Genomic DNA, 25,516 nt, shown 5'->3' on the forward strand with positions numbered 1-25,516 from the left:
AAATGTATCGGTATGCTGCCTTTGGTTCTTTTGTAAATCACCTTAAATCTGTGTCCACTGGTTACCGACCCTTCTGCCACTGGAAAGTTTTGCCTTATTTATCATCTAAACTATTCATGATTTTGAACATCTCTATCGAATCTCCTATTCACCTTCTCTGCTCGAAGGAGAACCTCAGCTTCTCCACATAACTGAAGACCCTCATCTGTGGTACCATTCTAGTAAATCTCCTCTGCACTCTCTCCAATGCTGTAATATCTTTCCTGAAGTGTGGTGTCCAGAATTAGACAATATCCCAGCTGAGACCAGCCAGTATTTTATAAAGGCTCAGCATAACTTCCTTGTTTTTATACTCTTATGCTTCTATTAATAAAGCCAAGGATTCCATATGTTTTTTTTAGCTGCTGTCTCAACTTGTCCAACCAACTTCAAAGATTTGTGTACATACAGCACCAGTCTCTGTTCCTGCACCCTCGTTAAAATTGTACCATTTAGTTTATATTGCCTCTCCTACCAAAATGAATTACTTCACACACACACTGCGTTAAATTTCATCTGCCATTTCACCTGTTACCATCCTCCAAATTGTTTACTACTTGTCCGAGTTTAGCGTCATCTGCAAATGTGAAATTATGCCTTGTATACCCAAGTCCAGGTCATTAATATATATCAAAAAGAGCAGTGGCTCCAATACTGACCTCTGGGGAACATCATTGAATATTTCCCTACAATTTGGAAAACAACCGTTCAAATACTTTTTTGCTTTGATAAAGGCCATGGGAAAACTAACAAAAGTTCCCGCACTTCTGTCCTTAATTGGCCCCACTCACTATCTTTTTTTGGAATTAGTTCCAAGGGATGTGGGCACCTCTGCCAAATCCACCATTTATTGCCCATCCCCAATTGCCCTCGAGAAGATGGTGGTGAGCCGCCTTCTTGAACCACTGCAGTCCATGTGGTGAAGTTACTCCCATAGCACTGTTAGGGAGTTCCAGTATTTTGAGCCAGCGACAATGAAGGAATGGCGATATACTTCCAAGTCAGGATGGTGTGTGACTTGGAGGGGAACGTGGAGATGGTGGTGTTCCCATGTGCCTGCTGCCCATGTCCATGTAAGTGGTAGAAGTCACGGGTTTGGGAGGGGCAGCTGAAGAAGCCTTGATGAGTTTATAAGTTTATAAAATGACTTCTGGATTCCTCTTTATGTTAGCAACTAATATATTCTCACATTCTCTTTTGTAGATTTCCACTGTACTTTCTGCATTCAGCTTGACTCTCTATTGTATTATGATGAACCTTACATTTGTCTTGAGCCTCCTTTTACTGTTGCATTTTAATCTCTATATATATATATATATATATCTTTAGTCATCCAGGGAGCTCGAGCATTGGATGCCCTTCTTTTCCACCTCGTGGGAATGTGTCGACTCTGTACCTGAACCATCCCTACTTGAAGGCCTCCCATTATTCAGTTACTGTTTTGCCTACCAATTTTTGATTCCAATCCACCTGGGCAAGATCCATTTTTAACTCACTGAAATTAGCTTTCCTGTAGTATTTTTAGGCTCAATTGTTCCTCGTCATTTCCGAACCTATTCTAAACCTAATGATGGCAGAAACCCTGAACAAATATTTTGTATCAGTCTTTACGGTAGAGGACACTAACAATATTCCAACAGTGGATAGTCAAGGGGCTATGGGGGGTGGGGGTGAAGAACTTAACACAATCACAATCACTAAGGAGGTGGCACTCAGTAAGATAATGGGACTAAAGGCAGATAAATCCCCTGGACCTGATGGCTTGCATCCTAGGGTCTTAAGAGAAGTAGCGGCAGGGATTGTGGATGCACTGGTTGTAATTTACCAAAATTCCATGGATTCTGGGGAGGTCCCAGCAGATTGGAAAACTGCAAATGTAATGCCCCTATTTAAAAAAGGAGGCAGTCAAAAAGCAGGAAACTATAGAACAGTTAGCCTAACATCTGTAGTTGGGAAAATGTTGGAATCCATTATTAAAGAAGCAGTAGCAGGACATTTGGAAAAGCAAAATTCGGTCAGGCAGAGTCAGCATGGATTTATGAAGGGGAAGTCATATTTGACAAATTTGCTGGAGTTCTTAGAGGATGTAACAAACAGGGTGGATAAAGGGGAACCAGTGGATGTGGTGTACTTGACAAGGTGCCACATAAAAGGTTACAGCACAAGATAAAAGTTCATGGGGTTGGGGGTAATATATTAGCATGGATAAAGGATTGGCTAACAGAACAGAGAGTCGGGATAAATAGTTTATTCTCTGGTTGGCAACTAGTAACTAGTGGGGTGCCGCAGGGATCAGTGCTGGGACCCCAACTATTTACAATCTATATTAACGACTTGGAAGAAGAGACTGAGTATAACGTAGCCAAGTTTGCCGATGATACAAAGATGGGAGGAAAAGCAACGTGTGAGGAGGACAAAAAAAATCTGCAAAAGGACATAGACAGGCTGAGTGGGCAAAAATTTGGTAGATAGAGTATAATGTTAGAAAATGTGAGGTCATGCACTTTGTCAGAAAAAAAATAAAGAGCAAGTTATTATTTAAATGGATGAAGATTGCAAAGTGCCGCAGTACAGCGGGCCCTGGGGGTACTTGTGCATGAAACACAAAAGGATAGTATGCAGGTACAGCAAGTGATCAGGAAGGCCAATGGTATCTTGGCCTTTATTGCAAAGGGGATGGAGTATAAAAGCGGGGAAGTCTTGCTACAGCTATACAGGGTATTGGTGAGGCCACACCTGGAATACTGCGTGCAGTTTTGGTTTGCATATTTACGAAAGGATATACATGCTTTGGAGGCAGTTCAGTGAAGGTTCACTAGGTTGATTCCGGGGATGAGGGGGTTGACTTATGAGGAAAGGCTGAGTCTCTACTCATTGGAATTCAGAAGAATGAGAGGTGATCTTATCGAAACGTATAAGATTATGAGGGGGCTTCACAAGGTGGATGCAGAGAGGATGTTTCTACTGAAGGGGGAAACCTACAACTAGAGGGCATGATCTTAGAATAAGGGGCCGCCCATTTAAAACAGTGGAGAAATTTCTTCAGAGGTTGTAAATCTGTGGAATTCACTGCCTCAGAGCTGTGGAAGCTGGGACATTGAATAAATTTAAGACAAAAAGAGACAGTTTCTTAAACGATAAGGGGATAAGGGGTTATGGGGAGAGGGCGGGAAATGGAGCTGAGTCCATGATCAGATCAGATATGATCTTATTGAATGGCAGAGCAGGCTCGAGGGGCTTTATGGCCTACTCCTGTTCTTATTTCTTATGTTATGATCACTATTCTCCAACCCCCCCCCCCATTGAAACATGCTTCACTTCATTCCCTAGAACTATATCCAATAATGCTTCCTTCCTTGTTGGGCTGGAACCATACTGATTAAGAAAGTTCTCTAGTACACGTTTCAGGAATTCCTCCCCCTCTTTGCCCTACCCCAGTCTATATTAAGATAATTGAAGTACTCCATCATCATTACTCTATAGTCCTTGCAGCTTTCTGTAATTTGTTTCTCTAGCTCCTTCCCACAATTTGGTGGCCTATAGTATACACCCAGCAGCACTATAGCTCCTCTATTGTTCCTGCAATTCTAACTAAATAGAAGTCTTAACCCTCAACTACCTCATCCCTGTCCAGTGCTATAATAGTTTATTTGATCAATACTGCCACAACCAATGTTCCCTTTCAATTTTTTTGGGTGCACGAGGTCCATTCAAGATACCACACATGCATGGCTGTTCCCATTTAAAAGTCAGCGAGCCGGCTGCACGGGAGCTGCAGAATGCTGCACGGCCGCATGGCTTAAAGGGAACATTGGCCACAACCTGAATACCTTTTAGCCAGAAATAATAAGTTCCCAATCCCCCACTTCTTTGAGCCAAGTTTCTGTTATTGCCACTATATCATAGTTCCACGTGGCAACTTGCATTTTCAGCTCGGCAACCTAATTTACCACACTACATGCATTTACACACATGCACTCCAAACTGATCTTAAGACTGCTTTGCACTTGCCCCGTCTGATCCCTTATTTCTGAACGATTGGTTAAAATAGGGCTATTGTTTCTCACCTGGTTTCTCCTCGCTAATGTTTCATCCTGGTGCCCACTTGAATACATTTTCTAGGTTGACACTTCAGTGCAACAGTGAGAAAGTGCTATATTGTCAGAGGTGTTGTCTTTTGGACATAAAAAAATCCAAAGCACTATTTGAAGAAAAGTCAAGGGTTCTGGCCAACATTCCCCTCCAATTAATACCAAAAAATCCCACATTTGTGGAACCTTACTGTAATTGCCCATTGGTCTATCCTCATTTACCACTGGTAAATTTAAAATCCTCACCTTTGTCTATAAATCCCTGGACAACTTTTCCCATCCTATCTCTGCAATCTGTTGTTCCAATTCTTGGCCTTCACTTCACCCTACTGTTCGTTGTAGAATCTCCACTCACATTTGTCCTCTGGCACTCTCCCCACAGACCACTTTGCCTCTCTGCCTCAAAAAAAACGTCTCAAAATCCATCTTTTCAGCCAAGCTTTCTACCCCATTTCCTAATCCTTCCCTTTCTGGCACAGTTTGTATTCCCCTTCGAATGTAGCTTGGGGTATATCTTCCTCTGAAAAGCTGTAATTTAAGTTGTTCATAAAAGCAAGAGTCAATAATAAGTGACTGCATAGCTTGTCCAGAATGAAATCAGGTTGGAGTTAGCCTTTAATCATGACAGCAGACTGTAAAAGTAATTAATTATTCATGCTCACCTCAATAACATCTGAGTTTTTTAATGCCCTTGCTATTAATTTTACATCTGTGGTTAGCTTTTTCATTTTGTTGAATACTGTCAGCACGGATAGATCAACATCTGGGGGTTAGAAAAATATATCACATTAAAAATAAATACAGTTAAAGACTTTCATACATTTATCACATTGGTGAATACCAAGATACATTACTCACATCCATCTCTGGATTTCTGGATCTGTTCCTGAAGGAATCGGTCTTTGTGGAGGTTCACATCACCAAACCAAAACTCAACTTGTTTTTTAATCTCAGAAAGCACCTTGTTGACTCTTGACCTTTTCTTTTTCTCCTTTTCCTTCTTCTGAATGCTGGATTCGGCATGCGCTGCGTCACTCATCACTTTCTCTTTCTCTCCCATATTTAGCACATCAAGGCAACAAACTATTGGCGGAGAAAATACTTGCACTTTAAATTTTCAAATTTATCGCATTAAAAATAATTATGACAAGCCAGTGCTAGTGTACATTAAGAATAGGGCTTTAAACTTAAAAAGTGGGGGGAAGGGGCAGGAGTGGGGAAATTTAGTAATCTAAAAAGAAAAGTCAAGCCAATAGAGCAGTGCAGTGAATTGGGTAAATAAAAGCAGTGTGTGACAGGAAGGGACAAAAAGTTTAAAGATAATAGTGCATCAATGAATAAGGTGAAAGCAGGGAATAATGGTAAAATGTTAAAACTAAGTTATCTTTACCGGCATGCACAAAGCATTCGTAACGAGATAGACAGATTAGTGGCTCCAATAGAGATAAATATATTAGCATGGATAGAGGATTGGCTAACTAATAGAAAACAGAGAGTCAGGATTGATGGGTCTTTTTCCGGTTGGCAAATGGCAACTAGTGGGGTGCCACAGGGACCGGTGCTGTGGCCTCAACTATTTACAATCTATATTAACGACTTGGATAAAGGGACCTAGTGTAATGTAGCCAAGTTTACTGATGATACAAAGATGGGTGGGAAAGCAAGTTGCAAGGAGGACACAACAAATCTGCAAAGGGATATAGACAGGCTATGTGAGTGGGAAAAAATTTGGCAGATGGAATATAATGTAAGAAAGTGTGAGGTTATCCACTTTGGCAGGAAAAATAAAAAAGCAAATTATTTAAATGGAGAGAAATTACAAAATGCTGCAGTACAAAGGAACCTGGGGATCCTTGTGCATGAAACACAAAGTGAGTATGCAGGTAGAGCAAGTAAACAGGAAGGCAAATGGAATGTTGGCCTTTATTGCAAAGGGGATGGAGTATAAAAGCAGAGAAGTCCTGCTACAACTATACAGAGTATTGGTGAGGCCACACCTAGAGTACTGCGTACAGTTTTGCTCTCCTTACTTAAGGAGGGATATACTTGCATTGGAGGGAGTTCAGAGAAGGTTCAATAGGTTGATTCCTGAAATGCTGGGGTTGACTTATGAATAAAGGTTGAGTAGGTTGGGCTGATACTCAGAGGTTTAGAAGAATGAGAGGTGATCTTATTGAAACATATAAGATACTGAGGGGGCTCAACAAGGTAGATGCAGAGAGGATGTTTCTCCTCGTGGGGAATCTAGAACTAGGGGACATAGTTTCAGAATAAGGGGTCGCCCATTTAAAACTGAGATGGAGGAAGAATTTCTTGAGGGTTGTAAATCTGTGGAATTCTCTGCCCCAGAGATCTGTGGAGGCTGGGTCATTGAATATATTTAAGGTGGAGAGACATATTTTTGAGCGATAAGGGAGTGAAGAGTTATGGGGAGTGGGCAGGGAAGTGAAGCCGAGCCCAAGATCAAATCAGCTATGATCTTATTGAATGGCGGAGCAGGCTCAAGGGGCCAAATGGCCTACTCCTGCTCCTATTTCTTATGTTCTTAAATGGGTTTGATCTAATGGCTAGTAGAGATGTAGTTGCAAGATGACCAAGAGTGGGAACTAAATATTCCAGGATAATTGACATTTCAAAAAGACAGGCAGACTGGAAAGGGGTGGGGGTGGGGTAGTCCTGATAATAAAGGATGTCATAAGGATAGTAGTGAGAGAGGATTTTGGCTCAGAAGATCAGGAAGTAGAATCAGTATGGGTGGAGATAAGAAAAAACAAGGGGCAGAAAACAGTGATGGGAGTAGTTGATAGGCCCCCTAACAGTTGCAGAGTATTAATCAAGAAATAATAGGCACTTATAACAAAGCTAATGCAATAATCATAGGGACTTTAATCTTCATATAGACTGGACAACTTAAATTGGCAAATGTAGTCTGGAGGACAATGTTCATGGAATTTCCTCAAACAATACGTCATGGAACTAGAGAACAGGCTATTTTAGATCTTGCCTTGTGTAATGAGACAAGGTTAATTAATAATCTCATAGTAAAGAATCCTCTAGGGAGAGTGATCATAATAGGATAGAATTTCATTTGAGTGTGACATTAAGTCGGAAACTAGAGTCTTAAAACTTAAATAAAGGCAATTACATAGGTACGAGGGGAGAGTTGGCCAAGGTAGACTGGGAAATTAGATTAAAAAGGTATGACAGTAAATAAAATAGTGGCAAACATTTAAAGAAATATTCCAAAATTCTCAACGAATATACATTCAATTGAGAAATTAAAAAATTCACGGGTAGGTGATCCATCCGTGGCTAACTAAAGAAGTTAAGGATAGCATTAGATTAAAAGAAGAGGCTTATAATGTTGGGAAGAATAGTAGAAAGTCCGAGGATTGGTAGAGAAACCAGCAATGGAGGACCAAAAAAAATTGATAAAAAGACAGAAAATAGAATGAGAATAAATTAGCAAGAAATATAAAAACAGATTGCAAATATGTAGAAAGGAAGAGAGCAGCAAAAGTAAGCATCAGTTATTTAGAGACTGAGAACAGGAGACATTATAATGGGGAACAGTGAAATGGCAGAAACTTTAAACAAATATTTTGTTTCTGTCCTCACAGCAGAAGACACAAAAAGCATACCAAATATAGTGCGGAACTAAAGGTCTAATGAGAGTGAGGAACTTAAGTAATTAATATCAGTAGAGAAAAAGTACTTGAGAAACTAATGGGTCTAAAACCCAACAAATCCCTTGGACCAGATAGCCTGCAACCCAGGTCGAAGACCTGAAAAGGAAAAGCATCAACAAAAAAAAACCATCGGAAGACCTTCAGCGGACCCCATCCAGGTAAGTCCCTGTAAAGAAAAAAAAATTATAAAATGTTTACTCACCTTTTTTCAGATCTTCATACTCACCTTCGGGGCCAGACCAGCCTCTAGTCCACTCCCGTTCTGGCGCCGACTCACGCTCACATCAATATGGCATCTCAGCAGGCAGGAGTCCACTTACGCCACTCGGCCCTCTGCTGACTGTTCTCAGCGGTTCTCTCCTCCCACCCGCTCCAGCCCAAATAGAAAATAGCACTGGGCACAACTCGAGGAGGAATGTCAGCGGCAAGGCCATCAATTTCAGGCCCAGAGAGTTAGCATGGAGGCACAGCAAGCAATTAGGAAGGCAAATGGCATAAGGCACCTGGAGTACTGTGCAGTTTTGGTCTCCTTGTCTAAGGCAGGATATATTTGCCTTAGGAGGCGGTGAAACAAAGGTTCACTAGATTGATTCCTGGGATGAGAGACTGACTAGATTGGGCCTATATTCTCTGGAGTTTAGGAGAGGTGAAACACACAAGATTCTGAGGGAGATAGACAGGATGAATGCCAAGAGATTGTTTCCCCTGGCTGGAGAGTCTAGAGCTAGGGGGACATAGTCTCAGGATAGAAACACAGAAACATAGAAAATAGGTGCAGGAGCAGGCCATTCAGCCCTTCTAGCCTGCACCGCCATTCAATGAGTTCATGGCTGAACATGAAACTTCAGTACCCGCTTCCTGCTTTCTCGCCATACTCCTTGATCCCCCGAGTAGTAAGGACTTCATCTAACTCCCTTTTGAATATATTTAGTGAATTGGCCTCAACTACTTTCTGTGGTAGAGAATTCCACAGGTTCACCACTCTCTGGGTGAAGAAGTTTCTCCTCATCTCGGTCCTAAATGGCTTACCCCTTATCCTTAGACTGTGACCCCTGGTTCTGGACTTCCCCAACATTGGAAACATTCTTCCTGCATCCAACCTGTCCAAACCTGTCAGAATTTTAAACGTTTCTATGAGGTCCCCTCTCACTCTTCTGAACTCCAGTGAATACAAGCCCAGTTGATTCAGTCTTTCTTGATAGGTCAGTCCCACCATCCCGGGAATCAGTCTGGTGAATCTTCGCTGCACTCCCTCAATAGCAAGAACGTCCTTCCTCAAGTTAGGAAACCAAAACTGTACACAATACTCCAGGTGTGGCCTCACCAAGGCCCTATACAACTGTAGCAACACCTCCCTGTCCCTGTACTCAAATCCCCTCACTATGAAGGCCAACATGCCATTTGCTTTCTTAACCGCCTGCTGTACCTGCATGCCAACCTTTTAACACCGAGATGAGGAGCAATTTCTTCACTCAGGTTTGTCAATCTTTGGATTTCTCTACCCCAAAGAGCTGTGGACGCCGAGTTGTTGAATATATTCAAGACTGAGATAGATAGCTTTTTGGACTCTAGGGGAATCAAGGAATATGAAGATCGGGCAGGAAATTGGAGTTGAGGTTGAAGATCAGCCATGATCTTATTGAATGGCCGAGGAGGCTCAAAGGGCCTACTCCTGCTCCTCATTCTCATGTTCAGCAGAATGCAAAGGAATGTTTTTTTTTTAAACTGCCTACCGTAGGGCAATAAATATACAGCACTCTTACCAATGCTCCAGCAGCAGACTGATCTTCCAGCTTGTACGACATAGCACTACATCACATGATGCTTCTACATACCAGGCAATCAGGGGAACCAGCTAAGTTTTTAAATGCAACTAAAAAAAAAACAGTATCCCCTGTGCAGGTATGCCATTTGAAACAGGAGTATAAATTAGTCTTGGGCAGTAGCACAAAACAGGCAATAGCGAATCAACAGGCTCTTTACATCTGTACAGAGCTCTGGTCAGACTCCATCTGGAGCACCTGGAGTTTTGGGCACCACACCTCAAGAGGATATATTAACCTTTGGTGGGGTACAGTGCAGATTCACCAGAATGATACCAGGGCTAAAAGTATTAAATTACGAGGACAAGCTGCATAGAATACACCTGTGTTCTCTTGAACACAGAAGATTAAGGGTGATCTAATTGAAGTGTTTAAGATGATAAAAGGATTTCATGGGGTAGATGAGAAACTATTTCCTCTGGTGGGAGAGTCCAGAACAAAGGGGGGGGGGGGCATAACCTTAAAATTAGAGCTAGGCTGTTCAGGGGTGATGTCAGAAAGTATTTCTTTACACAGTAGTAGAAATTTGGAACTTACTCCTTCAAAATGCTGTTGAGGCTAGGTCTATTGAAAATGTCAAAACTGAAATGGATAGATTTCTGTTTGGCATGGGTATTAAGGGTTACAGAACCAAGGCAGGTAGATGGAGTGAAGATATAGATCAGCCATGATCTAATTGAATGCTGGAACAGGCTCGAAGGGCTGAATGGCCTACTCCGGTTCCTAGTTTCTTTTCTATGTTTTGCACTCAGTCGGATTTTCTTTTCTAATAGATTTCAGAAAGAAAATTGGGCTGAGTGCAAAACGGGCGCCTACATATTTTTTTGTCCACAGGGAGGGAAGGGTTGTGTAACTTTCCCTGAATTATCCTGTGTATCTGGATCAAGAATAGCATTACTAGGGGCAAGGAAACATGAGGAGTGATATTGGTGGACCCAAGAGGAGGTGGGAATATCCACATATACATAATATAAATGTTTACATAGAAACATAGAAAAAAGGTGCTGGAGTAGGTCATTCGGCCCTTCGAGCCTGCACCACCATTCAATGAGATCATGGCTGATCATTCACCTCAGTATTCCTTTCCTGCTTTCTCTCCTTACCCCTTGATCCCTTTAGCCGTAAGGGCCATATCGAACACCCTTTTGAATATATCCAATGAACTAGCATCACAACTCTCTGTGGTAGGGAATTCCACAGGTTAACAACTGAGTGAAGAAGTTTCTCCTCATCAGTCCTAAATGGCTTACCCCTTATCCTTAGACTGTGTCTCCTGGTACTGGACTTCCCCAACATCGGGAACATTCTTCCTGTATCTAACCTGTCCAGTCCTGTCAGAATTTTATATGTTTCTATGAGAACCCCACTCATCCTTCTAAACTCCAGTGAATACAGGCCCAGTTGATCCAGTCTCTCGTCATGTCAGTCCTGCCATCCCAGGAATCAGTCTGGTGAACCTTCGCAGCACTCCCTCAATAGCAAGAACATCCTTCCTCAGATTAAGAGACCAAAACTGAACACAATATTCCAGGTGAGGCCTCACTAAGGCCCTGTACAACTGCAGCAAGACCTCCCTGCTCCAATACTCAAATCCCCTAGCTATGAAGACCAACATACCATTTGCCACCTTCACCATCTGCTGTACCTGCATGCCAACTTTCAATGACTGATGTACCATGACACCCAGGTCTCGTTGCACCTCCCCTTTTCCTAATTTGCTGCCATTCAGATAATATTCTGCCTTCGTGTTTTTGCCACCAAAGTGGATAACCTCACATTTATCCACATTATACTACAACTGCCACGTGTTTGCCCACTCACCTAACCTGTCCAAGTCACCCTGCAGCCTTTTAGCATCCTCCTCACAGCTCATACCACCACCCAGCTTAGTGTCATCTGCAAACTTGGAGATATTACACTCAATTCCCTCATCCAAATCATTAATGTATATTGTAAATAGCTGGGGTCTCAGCACTGAGCCCTGTGGCACCCCACTAGTCACTGCCTGCCATTCTGAAAAGGACCCTTTTATCCCGACTGCTAACCAGTTCTCTATCCACGTCAGTACATTACCCCCAATACCATGTGCTTTGATTTTGCACACCAATCTCTTGTGTGGGACCTTGTCAAAAGCCTTTTGAAAGTCCAAATACACCACATCCATTGGTTCTCCCTTGTCCACTCTACTAGTTATATCCTCAAAAAATTCTAGAAGATTTGTCAAGCAGGATTTCCTTTTCATAAATCCATGCTGACTTGGACCGATCCTGTCACTGCTTTCCAAATTTGCTGCTATTTCATCTTTAATAATTGATTCCAACATTTTCCCCACTACTGACGTCAGGACAACCGGTCTATAATTACCCGTTTTCTCTCTTTCCCCGCCCTCCTTTCTTAAAAAGTGGTGTTACATTAGCTACTCTCCAGTCCATAGGAACCTATCCAGAGTCAATAGACTGTTGGAAAATGATCACCAATGCAGCCACTATTTCTAGTACTACTTCCTTAAGTACTCTGGGATGCAGACCATCAGGCCCCGGGGATTTATCGGCCTTCAATCCCATCAACTTCCGTAACACAATTTCCCGCCTGATAAGGATTTCCTTCAGTTCCTCCTTCCCACTAGACCCTCGGTCCCAGAGTATTTCCGGAAGGTAATTCATTTCTTCCTTCGTGAAGACAGAACCTAAGTATTTGTTTAACTTGTCCACCATTTCTTTGTTCCCCATTATAAATTCACCTGAATCTGACTGCAAGGGACCTATGTTTGTTTTCACTAATCTTTTTCTCTTCACATATTTATAGAAGCTTTTGCAGTCAGTTTTTATGTTGTCAGGAAGCTTCCTCTCATACTATATTTCCCCCCTCCTAATTAAACCCTTTGTCCCCCTCTGCTGTATTACAAAATTATCCCAGTTCTCAGGTTTGCTGCTTTTTCTGGCCAATTTATATGACTCTTCCTTGGCTTTAACACTATCCTTAATTTTCCTTGTTAGCCACAGTTGAGCCACCTTTCCCGTTTTATTTTTACTCCAGACAGGGGTATACAATTGTTGAAGTTCAGCCATATGATCTTTAAATGTTTGCCATTGCCTACCTACAGTCAACCCTTTAAGTATCACTCGCCAGTCTATTCTAGCCAATTCACGTCTCATCCCATCGAAGTTACCTTTCCTTAAGTTCAGGACCCTAGTCTCTGAATTAACTGTGTCACTCTCCATCTTAATAAAGAATTCTACCATATTATGGTCACTCTTCCCCAAGGGGCCTCGCACAACAGATTGTTAATTAGTCCTTTCGCATTACACATCACCCAGTCCAGGATGGCCAGCCCTCTAATTGGTTCCTTGACATATTGGTCTCGGAAACCATCTCTAATACACTCCATGAAATCCTCCTCCACCGCATTGCTACCAGTTTGGTTAGCTCAATCAATATGTAGATTTTTTTTTAAACATACAAAAACCTGTTACTTATGTGGCTTCACAATTCATGTACGTAGAGGCCTACAGAGATCCTTTATCTCTCTTCCCCCTGCATTATGTCTCTTGCGACCAACCTCTTCCCCCATTTCTGGCAGGCTGCAAATGGCGACCCAGTGACAAACAGATCAAAAGGTGATGGGGAGGCAAGCATTTGACAAGTAATAAGAAAATGAGGCTTTAGTGTCAAATACTGTTTTTCAACTGTTCCTCTCCTCCTGTGATTTCCAACATAAATACTGCACCACGCTGAAAATAATTTTATGAATTCATGACTTCTGCCAGAGCTCTCAGAATTGTCAAGCACAGGAGACCATACGGCCATCCTGCCTGTGCCAGCTCTTTGGCAGAGCTATCAAATTAATCCCATTCACCTGCTTTCCCCATAGCCCTGCATTTCCAACCCCTCCCCTTTAATCTTCTTTTCTCAAAAGGAGAGCTCATATTATCAAACTAAGTGTTACCGTTCCCTCTGTCAAACTGTGTACACATGCAGAAATTCAGACTGTCCACTACATAAAACAAAACAGCAAAAACTGTTATTTTACAACCATGCACATCTGATGTGGGCTAGAATACCTAATCTGGGGGAGGGCAAGAACAGCAGCGAGTTTGACTGCCCACATAACCCCACCCACCTAGCCTTGCAGCCAGTCTTGTCGTTATGCTGGTTGAGCATTCACTTCAACACCACCTCAGACTTGGCTCAGTGGTACCACTCTCACCTCCAAGTCAGGGGGTTGTGGGTTCAAGCCTCCACTCCAGTCTTCCGGCCAGTCCAGGAGTGGGGCAGCGAAAGTAATGTTAAAACGGGTCCAGCCTGACTGCTCAGGTGGACTTAAAAGATCCCATGGCAATATTTATTCATAGCCCTCCGGCGGCCTGGCCAATATTTATCCCTCAAGCAATAGCACCGGGAACGTAAGAGGGGTCTCGATTTGGTCACTAATCGCTGGATTAGGGATCCTAATTTTAGTAAATGAGTTGTTACTCACTCCTCAGCACACCATTTCCCGCCTCTCCCGAAGAGCCAGCATTTCGCCGCTTTGAAAATCTCCCCGGTTTGAAATTACTGGTGTAAACCTACGCGCAGTGAGGAGGACTGGCAAAGGCCGCAGTCCACCCTCACACAAAACATCCCAGGATTTAAAAAATAATTCTAACGATGAAACATCGCGCGAATGAAGTGTGTGTAACTATTACCATACGACAACTTTCGGTGGATATTTTTGTTTATGCGCATGTACAGTCCCAACGAGACGGGCACACACGCACCGCGCTACTACTCACCCAATGCGCGCTGTGTGAGCCCCAGCTCTGTGCGGCAGCAACAGAAGGCTGTGAAGCCCGTCAGCCCAGGCCCGAGGCCTCCCACCGCCTGCACGGAACCCGCCCGTCCTGACTGAACAACGAAAGGTGCAGTCAACAAACGGCATCCAACCAAATAAACAGCACACAGTCCATCCAACCAAATAAATAGCTGTGCAATCAAATTAAATAAATAGTGCATCCAATCACTAGCACAGTGCATCAAATAAAAAGCACTGCATTAAATCAAAGCAAACAACACGCTGCACAGATCAATTCAAACCAACCAAGAATTATCACACACAGGCAAGTGGGGAAAATATCTTGTGTTCCTATTTCTGCAACGTTCAACTATAATTTAAAAAATGATTTCGGATTTAATTCTTTGATTGGCGAACCTGCAAAGATTGCGGCTTTGATCAGTTTGTTTTTTGGTACCTGGTTAATTGTGTCGCTCTTTGATGACGCGAACAGCGGGGATACGCGCGGGTGGTTTGAAGAATTTGGACTCAAGTCCGCGAAACGCGGTAATTACATTTATTGTTATATTTCGGCAGAGAGAAAGTTGAAACGGTAACTTTGAAAGTACGTTCATTATTATTATGGCTTTGATCGTTTCTGTCACTTAAATCTTGATCTAACTGAACTTTCTCCGACTGTCTGAGGCGATTCTGTGTATTAGGCAAGGGATGATTCAAGGGTTAGATTCACATTGTGTTCGGGTTGAAACCCTGATTTCAATAAAGTGTAATAGTTGGTTGATTTTGGCCATTTAAACTTGGGTTGTGTGACGAGGCAGTATTTTAAGCTGTATTTCTAAAATGACGGAGTTCTGGTGTCTGGCAAAATTCCTTCTCCAACCAACACCACCAAAAACAGATTAAATAATCTAATTCACTCTCTGGGACCTTGCAATGTGTAAATTGGTTGCCGTCCTTATAACAACAGTGACTAAACTTCTAGGCAATTCATTGAATATGAGGTGTTTGGGATTTATTGAAGACATGGTAAGGCATTATACAAATCCAAGTTTGTTATTTTACTAATGTAATACACACAAAATAATACAAATTACCATCGTAAATTCCCTCATTGACTGTATATTTCAAGCTGCAAACTAAGAATTAGGTTTTATAAGAAATAACATTTAAACTGGAACAAGCCTAAATACAATGCAGATTTCACTAGATATCAGAACTAAACTCTCAGTCCCTATTTCAAAGTATTAAATATTTTAAAGTTTTTTCTATTTTCTAGTCAAGGAGTTCATGAATTTTTTTGTCACTAAGATTGAGATGATCCAATCAGCTGCCCCTCCCTTCACCCTGCCCACCAAGCCAAACTCGCCCAATTTCCCCTCCTGCCCCAGCCCAGAACTTGCATCTTTCTCTCCCTTTATGGCCTCTCCAAGCTCACCTTGTCCACAAGATGCACCTCCTGCTCTCTTGATCCTATTCCACTAAACAGCTGACCACCCAAATTCCTTGCCTAGCTTCCATGCTAGCTGATATGTTAACGGTTCCCCCTCCTCCATCAAATATGTCATCATCACTCCCCTCAAAAAAAAAAATTGATCCCCAACCCACCCCGTCCTTGCAAACTACCACCTCATCTCCAATCCATGTCTATCTATCTATCCCGCATCTCCATGTTTGAACCTCTCCAATTAGGTTTCCGTCCCTGCCACAGCACTAAAACAGCCCTAATCAAAGTCACAGACAACATCCTATGTGGTACACTAACTTTCCACATTCTTCTTAACCTGTCTACATCATCATAGGCAGTCCCTCATATCGAGGATGACTTGCTTCCATGCCAAAAAGGGATGAGTTTACAGGTTTTTCAATGAAGGACCTAATATTCTAGATCCCAAACTACATCTTGAAGGGTGGAAGATGCTGGTGCATGGATTTTAACGTGTAGTGGCTGTTGCACACCAGCCACCACACGGGCTTGACAGAGCTAGGTCTTGGTCCAGTGGCAAAGATTACCCAAAATGACTGGAGACCAGCTCTGCTGCACAGACCTAGCACGCACACATATCGCAGTATGTGCTGCCCCTGGGCCCATGCCTCTTCTGAGCCCCAAACTCGCACCTCACCTCTGCTCCGGTCACTTCCATCTACAAACTCTTGCCACTCCTGCGCACTGCTTCCTACAGTGCCACAACTCCTCATAAAAAAAGAGCTTGTAATCTTTTGGTTTATGGGAGGCTGAAAGTGGTTGGTCAGCAATGGTCCAATCACTGGAAGAGGCTAGAGGTAAATGTGTCATAGGCAAGAAAGTAGATCTGAGGTAGCAGGTGTGCAGTTGGAGACAGATTCGCTTGGATATTAACCCTCAACGCAGAGACAAACCGTCAAAGATATTTCAACATTAGGAAGCGATTTATGTAGCTAGCTCAGCTGGTTCCATCTGAATCTCTGGTTCAATCCATTTTTTTTGCACGTCTCCGTGGGTCAGTATTAGGGGGAGGGAAATTTCTCTATATCTCACCCCACAACCGTCCAAACTCAAGGGAACACAATCCAAGCTCTGTAACCTGTCCCCACACCTCAACCCTCTACAGCCTTTGACATGGTTGACCACATCATCCTATTCCAGTGCCTCTCCTCTGTGTTCCAGCTGAGTGGGACTGCCCCTTCTTCTGGAGTCACTCCTCCTATTTATCATCTACAAGCTGCCCTTGATGACATCCGAAAACACAATGTCAGATTAAACATGAATGCTGACGATACCCAGCTCCACCTCGCCACCACCTTCCTCAAACACTCTACTGCCTCTGATTTGTCACACTGCTTGTTCGACATCCAGTTCTGGATGAGCCAAAATTCCCTCCAATTAATGATTGGGAAAACTGAAGCCATTGTCTTTGGTCTTTGCCACTGCTTCCATTCTATTTCCTGGCAACTGTTTCAGACTGAAGCAGACTGTTTACAACCTCGGTGTCGTATTTGACCCTAACCCTGACCTGAGTTTCCGACCCCATATCCTCTCCATCACAAAGTCCGCCGACTTCTACCTCCATAATAATCCCGTCTCTGTCTCTGCCCTTGCCTCAGCTCATCTGCGGAAACCCTCATCCATGCCTTTGTTATCTCCAGACTCGTTTTATTGCAGATGACACAAAGATTAGTGGAAAAGCGGGTTGTGTAGAGGACACAGAGAGGCTGCAAAGAGATTTAGATAGGTTAAGCGAATGGGCTAAGGTTTGACAGATGGAATACAATGTCGGAAAATGTGAGGTCATCCACCTTGGGAAAACAAAACAGTAAAAGGGAATATTATTTTGAATGGGGAGAAATTACAACATGCTGCGGTGCAGAGGGACCTGGGGGTCCTTGTGCATGAAATTCTTTTAGAGTCTACCTGCAAAACATAAAACATTAAACCGTACCACCCGACCTGGGTGACACACCAGACATTTACAAGGCCCTTTTTTTCCTTTTTTTTTGTGTTTTTCTTTTTTTTTTTTTTTTTTTTGGGCACTAAAATCACAATTTTTCCCCAGTGCCCCCTATAAAAGGGAAGGGGACACTAAAAGCACCGGCAATTAAAACAAATTAAACTTTAAAACGTAAAATCAAATTAAAATTTGGTTGCCGGGCGTGATGATGCACTCCAGTCCCTCCGGTGCCCACCTCTCGCGGAAGGCCGCGAGCGTACCAGTGGACACCGCGTGCTCCATCTCCAAGGACACCCTGGACCGGATGTAAGAGCGGAAGAGAGGCAGGCAGTCAGGTTGAACGACCCCCTCGACCGCCCGCTGCCTGGACCGGCTGATGGCACCCTTGGCCCAGGAGCAGTCCTACGAGGAGGCCCTCGGACCTACCCGCTCCCCTCCGCACAGGGTGCCCAAAGATCAGGAGAGTGGGACTGAAGTGCAGCCAGAATTTCAGGAGCAGCCCCTTCAAATAATGGAACAGGGGCTGCAACCTCGTGCACTCAATAAAAACATGGAACACGGACTCCTCCAGACCGCAGAAATTGCAGGCGGCCTGGGAGTCCGTGAACCGGCTTAAAAATTTGTTGCACGGCACTGCTCCGTGCACCACCCTCCAGGCCAAGTCCCCGATGAATAGTGGGAGGACCCCTGTGTAGAGTGCCCTCCATCGGGGACCCCCGCCTCCTCCGGATGGCAAGATGGTACGCCATGGCGTGTCCGGATGGCAGGCGAGGATGGCAAAGTTGAGAGTGTGCAGGAGCAGCCCGTACAAGAAACCCCTCCGCGCGGAACTGAAAGGCACGGAGGGGATTTCCCCGAGGCGGCTCAAGTTGTGAGGCGCCGGCCCCTCCTTGTGCATGAAACTCTTTTGAGTTAGTTTGCAGGTGCAGCAGGTAATCAGGAAGGCGCATGGAATGTTGGCCTTCATTGCGAGAGGGATGGAGTACAAAAGCAGGGAGGTCCTGCTGCAACTGTATAGGGTATTGGTGAGGCCGCACCTGGAGTACTGCATGCAGTTTTGGTCACCTTACTTAAGGAAGGATATACTAGCTTTGGAGGGGGTACAGAGACGATTCACTAGGCTGATTCCGGAGATGAGGGGGTTACCTTATGATGATAGATTGAGTAGACTGGGTCTTTACTCGTTGAGTTCAGAAGGATGAGGGGTGATCTTATAGAAACATTTAAAATAATGAAAGGAATAGACAAGATAGAGGCAGAGAGGTTGTTTCCACTGGTCGGGGAGACTAGAACTAGGGGGCACAGCCTCAAAATACGGGGGAGCCAATTTAAAACCGAGTTGAGAAGGAATTTCTTCTCCCAGAGGGTTGTGAATCTGTGGAATTCTCTGCCCAGGGAAGCAGTTGAGGCTAGCTCATTAAATGTATTCAAATCACAGATAGATATATTTTTAACCATTAAGGAAATTAAGGGTTATGGGGAGTGGGCGGGTAAGTGGAGCTGAATCCACGGCCAGATCAGCCATGATCTTGTTGAGTGGCGGAGCAGGCTCGAGGGGCTAGATGGCCTACTCCTGTTCCTAATTCTTATGTTTTTGTGTTCACCCAGAGAGTGGTGAACCTGTGGAATTCTCTACCACAGAAAGTTGTTGAGGCCAATTCACTAAATATATTCAAAAAGGAGTTAGATGTAGTCCTTACTACTCGGGGGATCAAGGGGTATGGCGAGAAAGGAGGAATGGGGTACTGAAGTTGCATGTTCAGCCATGAACTCATTGAATGGCGGTGCAGGCTCGAAGGGCCGAATGACTACTCCTGCACCTATTTTCTATGTTTCTATGTTTCCAATGCTCTCCTAGCTGGTCTTCCCTCTTCCACCCGCTGTCATCTTAAGTGCATCCAAAGCTCTGCTGCCTGTACCACAACTTGCACCAAATCCCATTCACCCACCAATACTGTGCTTGCTGATCTGCATTGGATCCTTTCCAGCAACCCCTCAATTTTAAAATTCTCATCCTCGTGTTCAAATCCCTCCAGTGCCTCACTGCTCCCTGTCTCCTCATCCCTGCAACCTCATCCAACCTTGTCTAGGCAGTAAGCTCTGGAATTCTCTCCCTAAACCTCTCTACCTCTCTCCTTTTAAGATGCTCCTTAAAACCTATCTTTTTGACCAAGCTTTTGGTCACCTGTACTAATGTCTCCTTCTTTGGCTCGGTGTCAATTTTAGTCTATGACTACGCTACTGTGAAGTGCTTTGGGATATTTTGCTATGTTAAAGGTGCTTTATAATTGCAAGTTGTTGTTGGAGTCTTGCACTCTTACTTTGGGCAAGTATCTGTGATGCAAAGTATAGATGTGAAATCTCAGAACAGAATCCAGTGGGGCACCGTTAGTCACCTCTATCCAGTCTGACAAACTGCCTTTAACTTCTACTGTCTCTTTTCCCCCACATTTTAACTAATTTTTAATCACATTTTCAACCCTTCCCCCAATTCCATACCTCTTAGACTTCTCCAATAGTCTCTTGTGTAGTACCTTGTCAAGGGCTTTCTTTAAAGTCCATGTGCACCACATCTACTACATTTCCCTTGTACACCATTTCTATCAGCTCCTGAAAGAACTCTATCAGATTTGTCAAGTACGATCTTTCTTTCTGAAATCCATGTTGACTGCTTTGTTGAAAGTGAGATGCAGGAATCCAGGGGATCATTGCATCCCTCAATTGAAAGAAATCGAAGAATTTCTCAGAATTCTTGATATGCCCCAGTATTAAATGTTTAATTTTTATTAAGCATTAAGGGTTAATTTCACAATTTGAAGAGTAATCGTTTGTTTTACACCTAACATTCGACAGCCTTCAATAAAATAATTGTTGAAAGTGTATGTATACAACATTCCTGTTTTGTTTATTTATAGCTGATACAATTAAACCGTGCTGCAAATGACCTGGTTATTGTAAAAGGCAAAAAAAATGTCTTGCCGCGAGTTTGTTGTAAGTAAACCAAATTTTACTTATTTCTGTTCATTTGATGTGTCTCAATTCATTTTAAAGTTTACTTCAAAAATATATTTTACATATGATATAGCAGTGTGTTAGTTGTGATATTTATTTTACAAACTAGCTTATAGGTTTATCTCCCATTATTGTCTTACTTGCATGCATTGGTTTCAATTGTGAAATTTACAAAAACCTCTGTTACATAGTTAAACCTGTTGTTTGACTGCTGTGCAGAATGTCCATCATTTGAATAGTCAATCCTTGCTTTGTTTTTTAATTTCAGGTGCTATACACAAATCAGAAAACAAAAAAAGCAAAGAAATGGCATGATGGTGTTTTAAAGACAAGTTCCTCTGGAAATAAGGTTTGATTACCAAGTAGTGAAATATTAGATAACCTATGAGGTGTGCTTTTATAGATGTACGGAACATTTAGATATATTTTAATTTCATTTCTAAGCGTTTTGTTTTAGTGTTGTGTGGACTAATAGAACTGCAGTTTTATAGTTACCAGTTAAGGATGACCGTTAAATTTCTGAGTATGCAGAAAATTTTATAGAAAAAGCATTTTTTTCTCCTGTAATTGAAAGTGTATTATCATTTTTCTTTTTTCTTAAAATTATTTATTCTTCCATATCTTCCTTTGTTGTCTCTCCTAAAGGCAGTGACTCCGTGCTGCGTTACAATTCCATGGGTGCTGACCACCCTGCAATGCTTCACCCAAGTAACCATTCTTCCTGTGTGTTGAGTGTTGTTGGGATTTTTCACCATTATGTCCAAGCCCAATCCTTTTCTTGCAATGTCCACACCAAGCTCTTCCAGCAGACATTGCTGGATAGTAGTCAGAAACTGACTGATTTTTCTCCACTGTGCCCTGGTCACTGAGGCCAGTTATAGCATTATAACTACCATCTCAGCTGAGATCAGTTAATTCAGCACAGGCGGTGAATCAAATCTGAGACGTTAACATTGGAATCTATGAGATTTACTAACTGAGCCATCAGGAAGGTATTGCTGTATATGATGGCCTGGATTTTGTAGTCGGCGGCGTATCTACGGAGTAGGTACACCGCCAACATCCAAATACAGTGCACACTTAGCTGATAGGGATCCTCCTTCGCGAACTTGCTGTTTGACCCTGCGTACTAGAAGGCAGCGTAATGGCCCACGGATCACAGGAGCGTCTGTGTGCAGAAGTGTACCTGGGATCACATGGCCAGGTGCTCCAATCAGGAAACACAAGCAACATGTATTTGGAGAATTGATCTTTGAAGTTTTCTCAGAGAAAGAATAAAAGTATAAATAAATCCAAGGAAAAGAGGAGACAGATTCCAGTAGTTTAGTGGCACTCGGGAGAATCGGGGTGAAATTCAGTTAAATTAACATTTGCTATATTCTCTTTTCTTTTAAAGAAACATATTTTACAACATCCACTAAGTTATTAGATGATTCTGTGTGTATGCCTGTCATTTTGTGCTAATATTCCACATTTTCTCCAGATGCTGTCCCAAATGAGACACTCAAGGCCCGAAATTCAGTACCGCTGGAAAGCTGGTGCTCCCCCCACCTTTTTGTCGCCATTAGCCGAAATTTTTTTGTGTCTGTGTCACCCCATATTCAGCTCCAAAAGTGAACAAATGGGTTCCAGCGCTAATGAACCCTTCTAAAGTGGATTTTTCAGCAGTGTGACTGTCTTAATTTGAGCGTTATCACCACTGAGAAATTCAGCATGCAGGTAAGGGTTTCTAATGAGCCAGTTGCTGCCAGGGTTTACAGCAAGGCCCTGAGGTTGGAAGGATGGCTGGTGTAAGAGATGCAAGCAGAGCCAACAGGTTCACTGATATGGAGCTGGAGACACTGATGGCCAAACGGTGTGGAGGACAGAAGAATACTGTTTCCTGACGTGGGGAGACCTGGCAGACCGCCAGTACATAATGCATGGAGGGAGATTGCAGGGGAGGTATCGGGCACCTCCATATATGTGAGGGCGCAGCCTTCCAGGACGGTGCGGGCCAGTCTGCACCCGGCCCTTCCAGGGTGACAATGAGTTGACGCCTCCTAGCTCTGGGGCGATGGGAATCCTCCTGCGTCTCCTCCTGCGCCGTCTCCTCCTCCTCCTACTCCTGTGCTGCCTCCTCCTCCTCCTGCACATCCCCCTCCTCCTCCTCAGGTGGTATTGCTGGCTTGACATCCAACGGCTGTCCCCTTATGATGGCCAGGTTGTGCAGCATGCAGCAGACCACGATGATGATGGAGACCCTTTGAGAGTACTGCAAGGTGCCACCACAGCGGTCCAGGCACCGGAACTGTTGCTTAAGGATGCCTATGCACTGCTCGATGATACGCCTGGTGGCACAATGAGCGTCATTGTAAACATAGAAACATAGAAAATAGGTGCAGGAGTAGGCCATTCGGCTCTTTGAGCCTGCACCACCATTCAATATGATCATGGCTGACCATGCAACTTCAGTACCCCATTCCTGCTTTCTCTCCATACCCCTTGATCGCTTTAGCCGTAAGGGCCACATCGAACTCCCTTTTGAATGTATCTAGCAAACTGGCATAATTTTATATGTTTCAATGAGATCCCCTCTCATTCTTCTAAATTCCAGTGAATATAAGCCTAGTCGATCCAGTCTTTCTTCATATGTCAATCCTGCCATCCCTGGTACTAGTCTGGTGAATCTTCGCTGCACTCCCTCAATAGCAAGAATGTCCTTCCTCAGATTAGGAGACCAAAACTGTACACAATATTCAAGGTGTGGCCTCACCAAGGCCCTGTACAACTGCAGTAAGACCTCCCTGCTCCAATACGCAAATCCTCTCACTATGAAGGCCAACATGCCATTTGCCACCTTCACCGCCTGCTGTACCTGCATGCCAACTTTCAATGACTGATGTACCATGACACCCAGGTCTCGTTGCACCTCCCCTTTTCCTAATCTGACACCATTCAGATAATATTCTGCCTTCCTGTTTTTGCCAGCAAAGTGGATAACCTCACATTTATCCACATTATACTGCATCTGCCATGCATGTGCCCACTCACCTAACCTGTCCAAGTCACCCTGCAGCTTCTTAGCATCCTCCTCACAGCTCACACTGCCACCCAGCTTAGTGTCATCTGCAAACTTGGAGATATTACATTCAATTCCGTCGTCTAAATCATTAATGTATATTGTAAATAGCTGGGGTCCCAGCACTGAACCGTATGGTACCCCACTAGTCACTGCCTGCCATTCTGAAAAGGACCCATTTATTCCTACTCTTTGCTTCCTGTCTGCCAACCAGTTCTCTATCCACGTCAGTACATTACCCCCAATACCATGTGCTTTAATTTTGCACACTAATCTCTTGTGTGGGACCTTGTCAAAATCCTTTTGAAAATCCAAATACACCACATCCACTGGTTCTCCCTTGTCCACTCTACTAGTTACATCCTCAAAATATTCTAGAAGATTTGTCAAGCATGATTTCCCTTTCATAAATCCATGCTGACTTGGACCGATCCTGTCCCTGCTTTCCAAATGCGCTGCTATTACATCTTTAATAATTGATTCCAACATTTTCCCCAATACCGATGTCAGGTTAACCGGTCAGTAATTCCCTGTTTTCTCTCTCCCTTTTTTAAAAATAGCTACCCTCCGATCCATAGGAACTGATCCAGAGTCTATAGAATGTTGGAAAATGACCACCAATGCATCCACTATCTCTAGGGCCACTTCCTTAAGTACTCTGGGATGCAGACGATCAGGCCCCGGGGATTTATCGGTCTTCACTCCCATCAATTTTCCTAACACAATTTCCTGACTCATAAGGATTTCCTTCAGTTGTTCCTCCTCGCTAGTATTTCCAGAAGGTTATTTGTGTCCTCCTTAGTGAAGACAGAACCAAAGTATTTGTTCAATTGGTCTGCCATTTCTTTGTTCCCCATATAAAATCACCTGATTCTGACTGCAAAGGACTCACATTTGTCTTCACTAATCTTTTTCTCTTCACATATCTATAGAAACTTTTGCAGTCAGTTTTTATGTTCCCAGCAAGCTTCCCCTCATACTCTATTTCCCCCCTCCTAATTAAACCCCTTGTCCTTCTCTCCTGAATTCTAAATTTCTCCCAGTCCTCAGGTTTGCTACTTTTTCTGGCCAATTTATATGCTTCTTCCTTGGATTTAACATGATCCCTAATTTCCCTTGTTAGCCACAGTTGAGCCACCTTCCCCGTTTTATTTTTATGCCAGACAAGGATGTACAATTGTTGAAGTTCATCCATGTGATCTTTAAATGCCTGCCATTGCCTATCCACCGTCAACCCTTTAAGGATCATTCGCCAGTCCATCCTACGCAATTCACGTCTCATACCATCGAAGTTACCTTTCCTTAAGTTCAGGACCCTAGTCTCTGTATTAACACTGTCATTCTCCATCTTAATGAAGAATTCTACCATATTATGGTCACTCTTCCCCCAAGGAGCCTTGTACAACAAGATTGCTAATTAATCCTCTTTCATTACAGAACACCCAGTCTAGGATGGCCAGCTCTCTTGTTGGTTCCTCGTCATATTCGTCTAGAAAACCATCCCTTGTGCACTCAAGGAAATCCCCCTCCACTGTATTGCTACCAGTTTGGTTCGCCCAATCTATATGTAGATTAAAGTCACCCATGATAACTGCTGTACCTTTA

General features: G+C 43.3%; 2 protein-coding genes across 15 annotated transcripts in view; one reads left to right on the top strand and one right to left on the bottom strand.

The window, feature by feature from the left end:
• Nucleotides 1-25,516, bottom strand: part of larp7 (La ribonucleoprotein 7, transcriptional regulator) — a 115,610-nt gene that overhangs the window by 45,031 nt on the left and 45,063 nt on the right. For 2 of the 8 annotated variants that reach the window (XM_070871209.1, XM_070871208.1), the window contains exons 1-3: nucleotides 14,415-14,691; nucleotides 4,989-5,213; nucleotides 4,793-4,893 (exon numbers count right to left, since the gene is read on the bottom strand). In XM_070871209.1, the coding sequence (XP_070727310.1) occupies nucleotides 4,793-4,893; nucleotides 4,989-5,213; nucleotides 14,415-14,655 (567 nt within the window). In that variant the 5' untranslated portion in view covers nucleotides 14,656-14,691. Of the gene's footprint in view, nucleotides 1-4,792; nucleotides 4,894-4,988; nucleotides 5,214-14,119; nucleotides 14,297-14,414; nucleotides 14,692-14,736; nucleotides 14,808-14,830; nucleotides 14,895-25,516 lie in introns of those variants that run through there. The other 6 variants (XM_070871216.1, XM_070871224.1, XM_070871242.1 and 3 more) reach the window with 6 other exon arrangements.
• The window catches only part of LOC139245559 (5'-3' DNA helicase ZGRF1-like), a 153,041-nt gene continuing 141,763 nt past the window's right edge, over nucleotides 14,239-25,516 (top strand). For 3 of the 7 annotated variants that reach the window (XM_070871181.1, XM_070871196.1, XM_070871200.1), the window contains exons 1-3: nucleotides 14,245-14,738; nucleotides 20,754-20,829; nucleotides 21,119-21,199. In XM_070871181.1, coding sequence (XP_070727282.1) covers nucleotides 20,809-20,829; nucleotides 21,119-21,199 — 102 coding nt within the window. In that variant the 5' untranslated portion in view covers nucleotides 14,245-14,738; nucleotides 20,754-20,808. Of the gene's footprint in view, nucleotides 14,739-14,914; nucleotides 15,018-20,753; nucleotides 20,830-21,118; nucleotides 21,200-25,516 lie in introns of those variants that run through there. The other 4 variants (XM_070871204.1, XM_070871194.1, XM_070871186.1 and 1 more) reach the window with 4 other exon arrangements.

Source organism: Pristiophorus japonicus, chromosome 2, assembly GCF_044704955.1.
Source record: "Pristiophorus japonicus isolate sPriJap1 chromosome 2, sPriJap1.hap1, whole genome shotgun sequence".
NCBI lineage: Eukaryota > Metazoa > Chordata > Chondrichthyes > Pristiophoridae > Pristiophorus > Pristiophorus japonicus.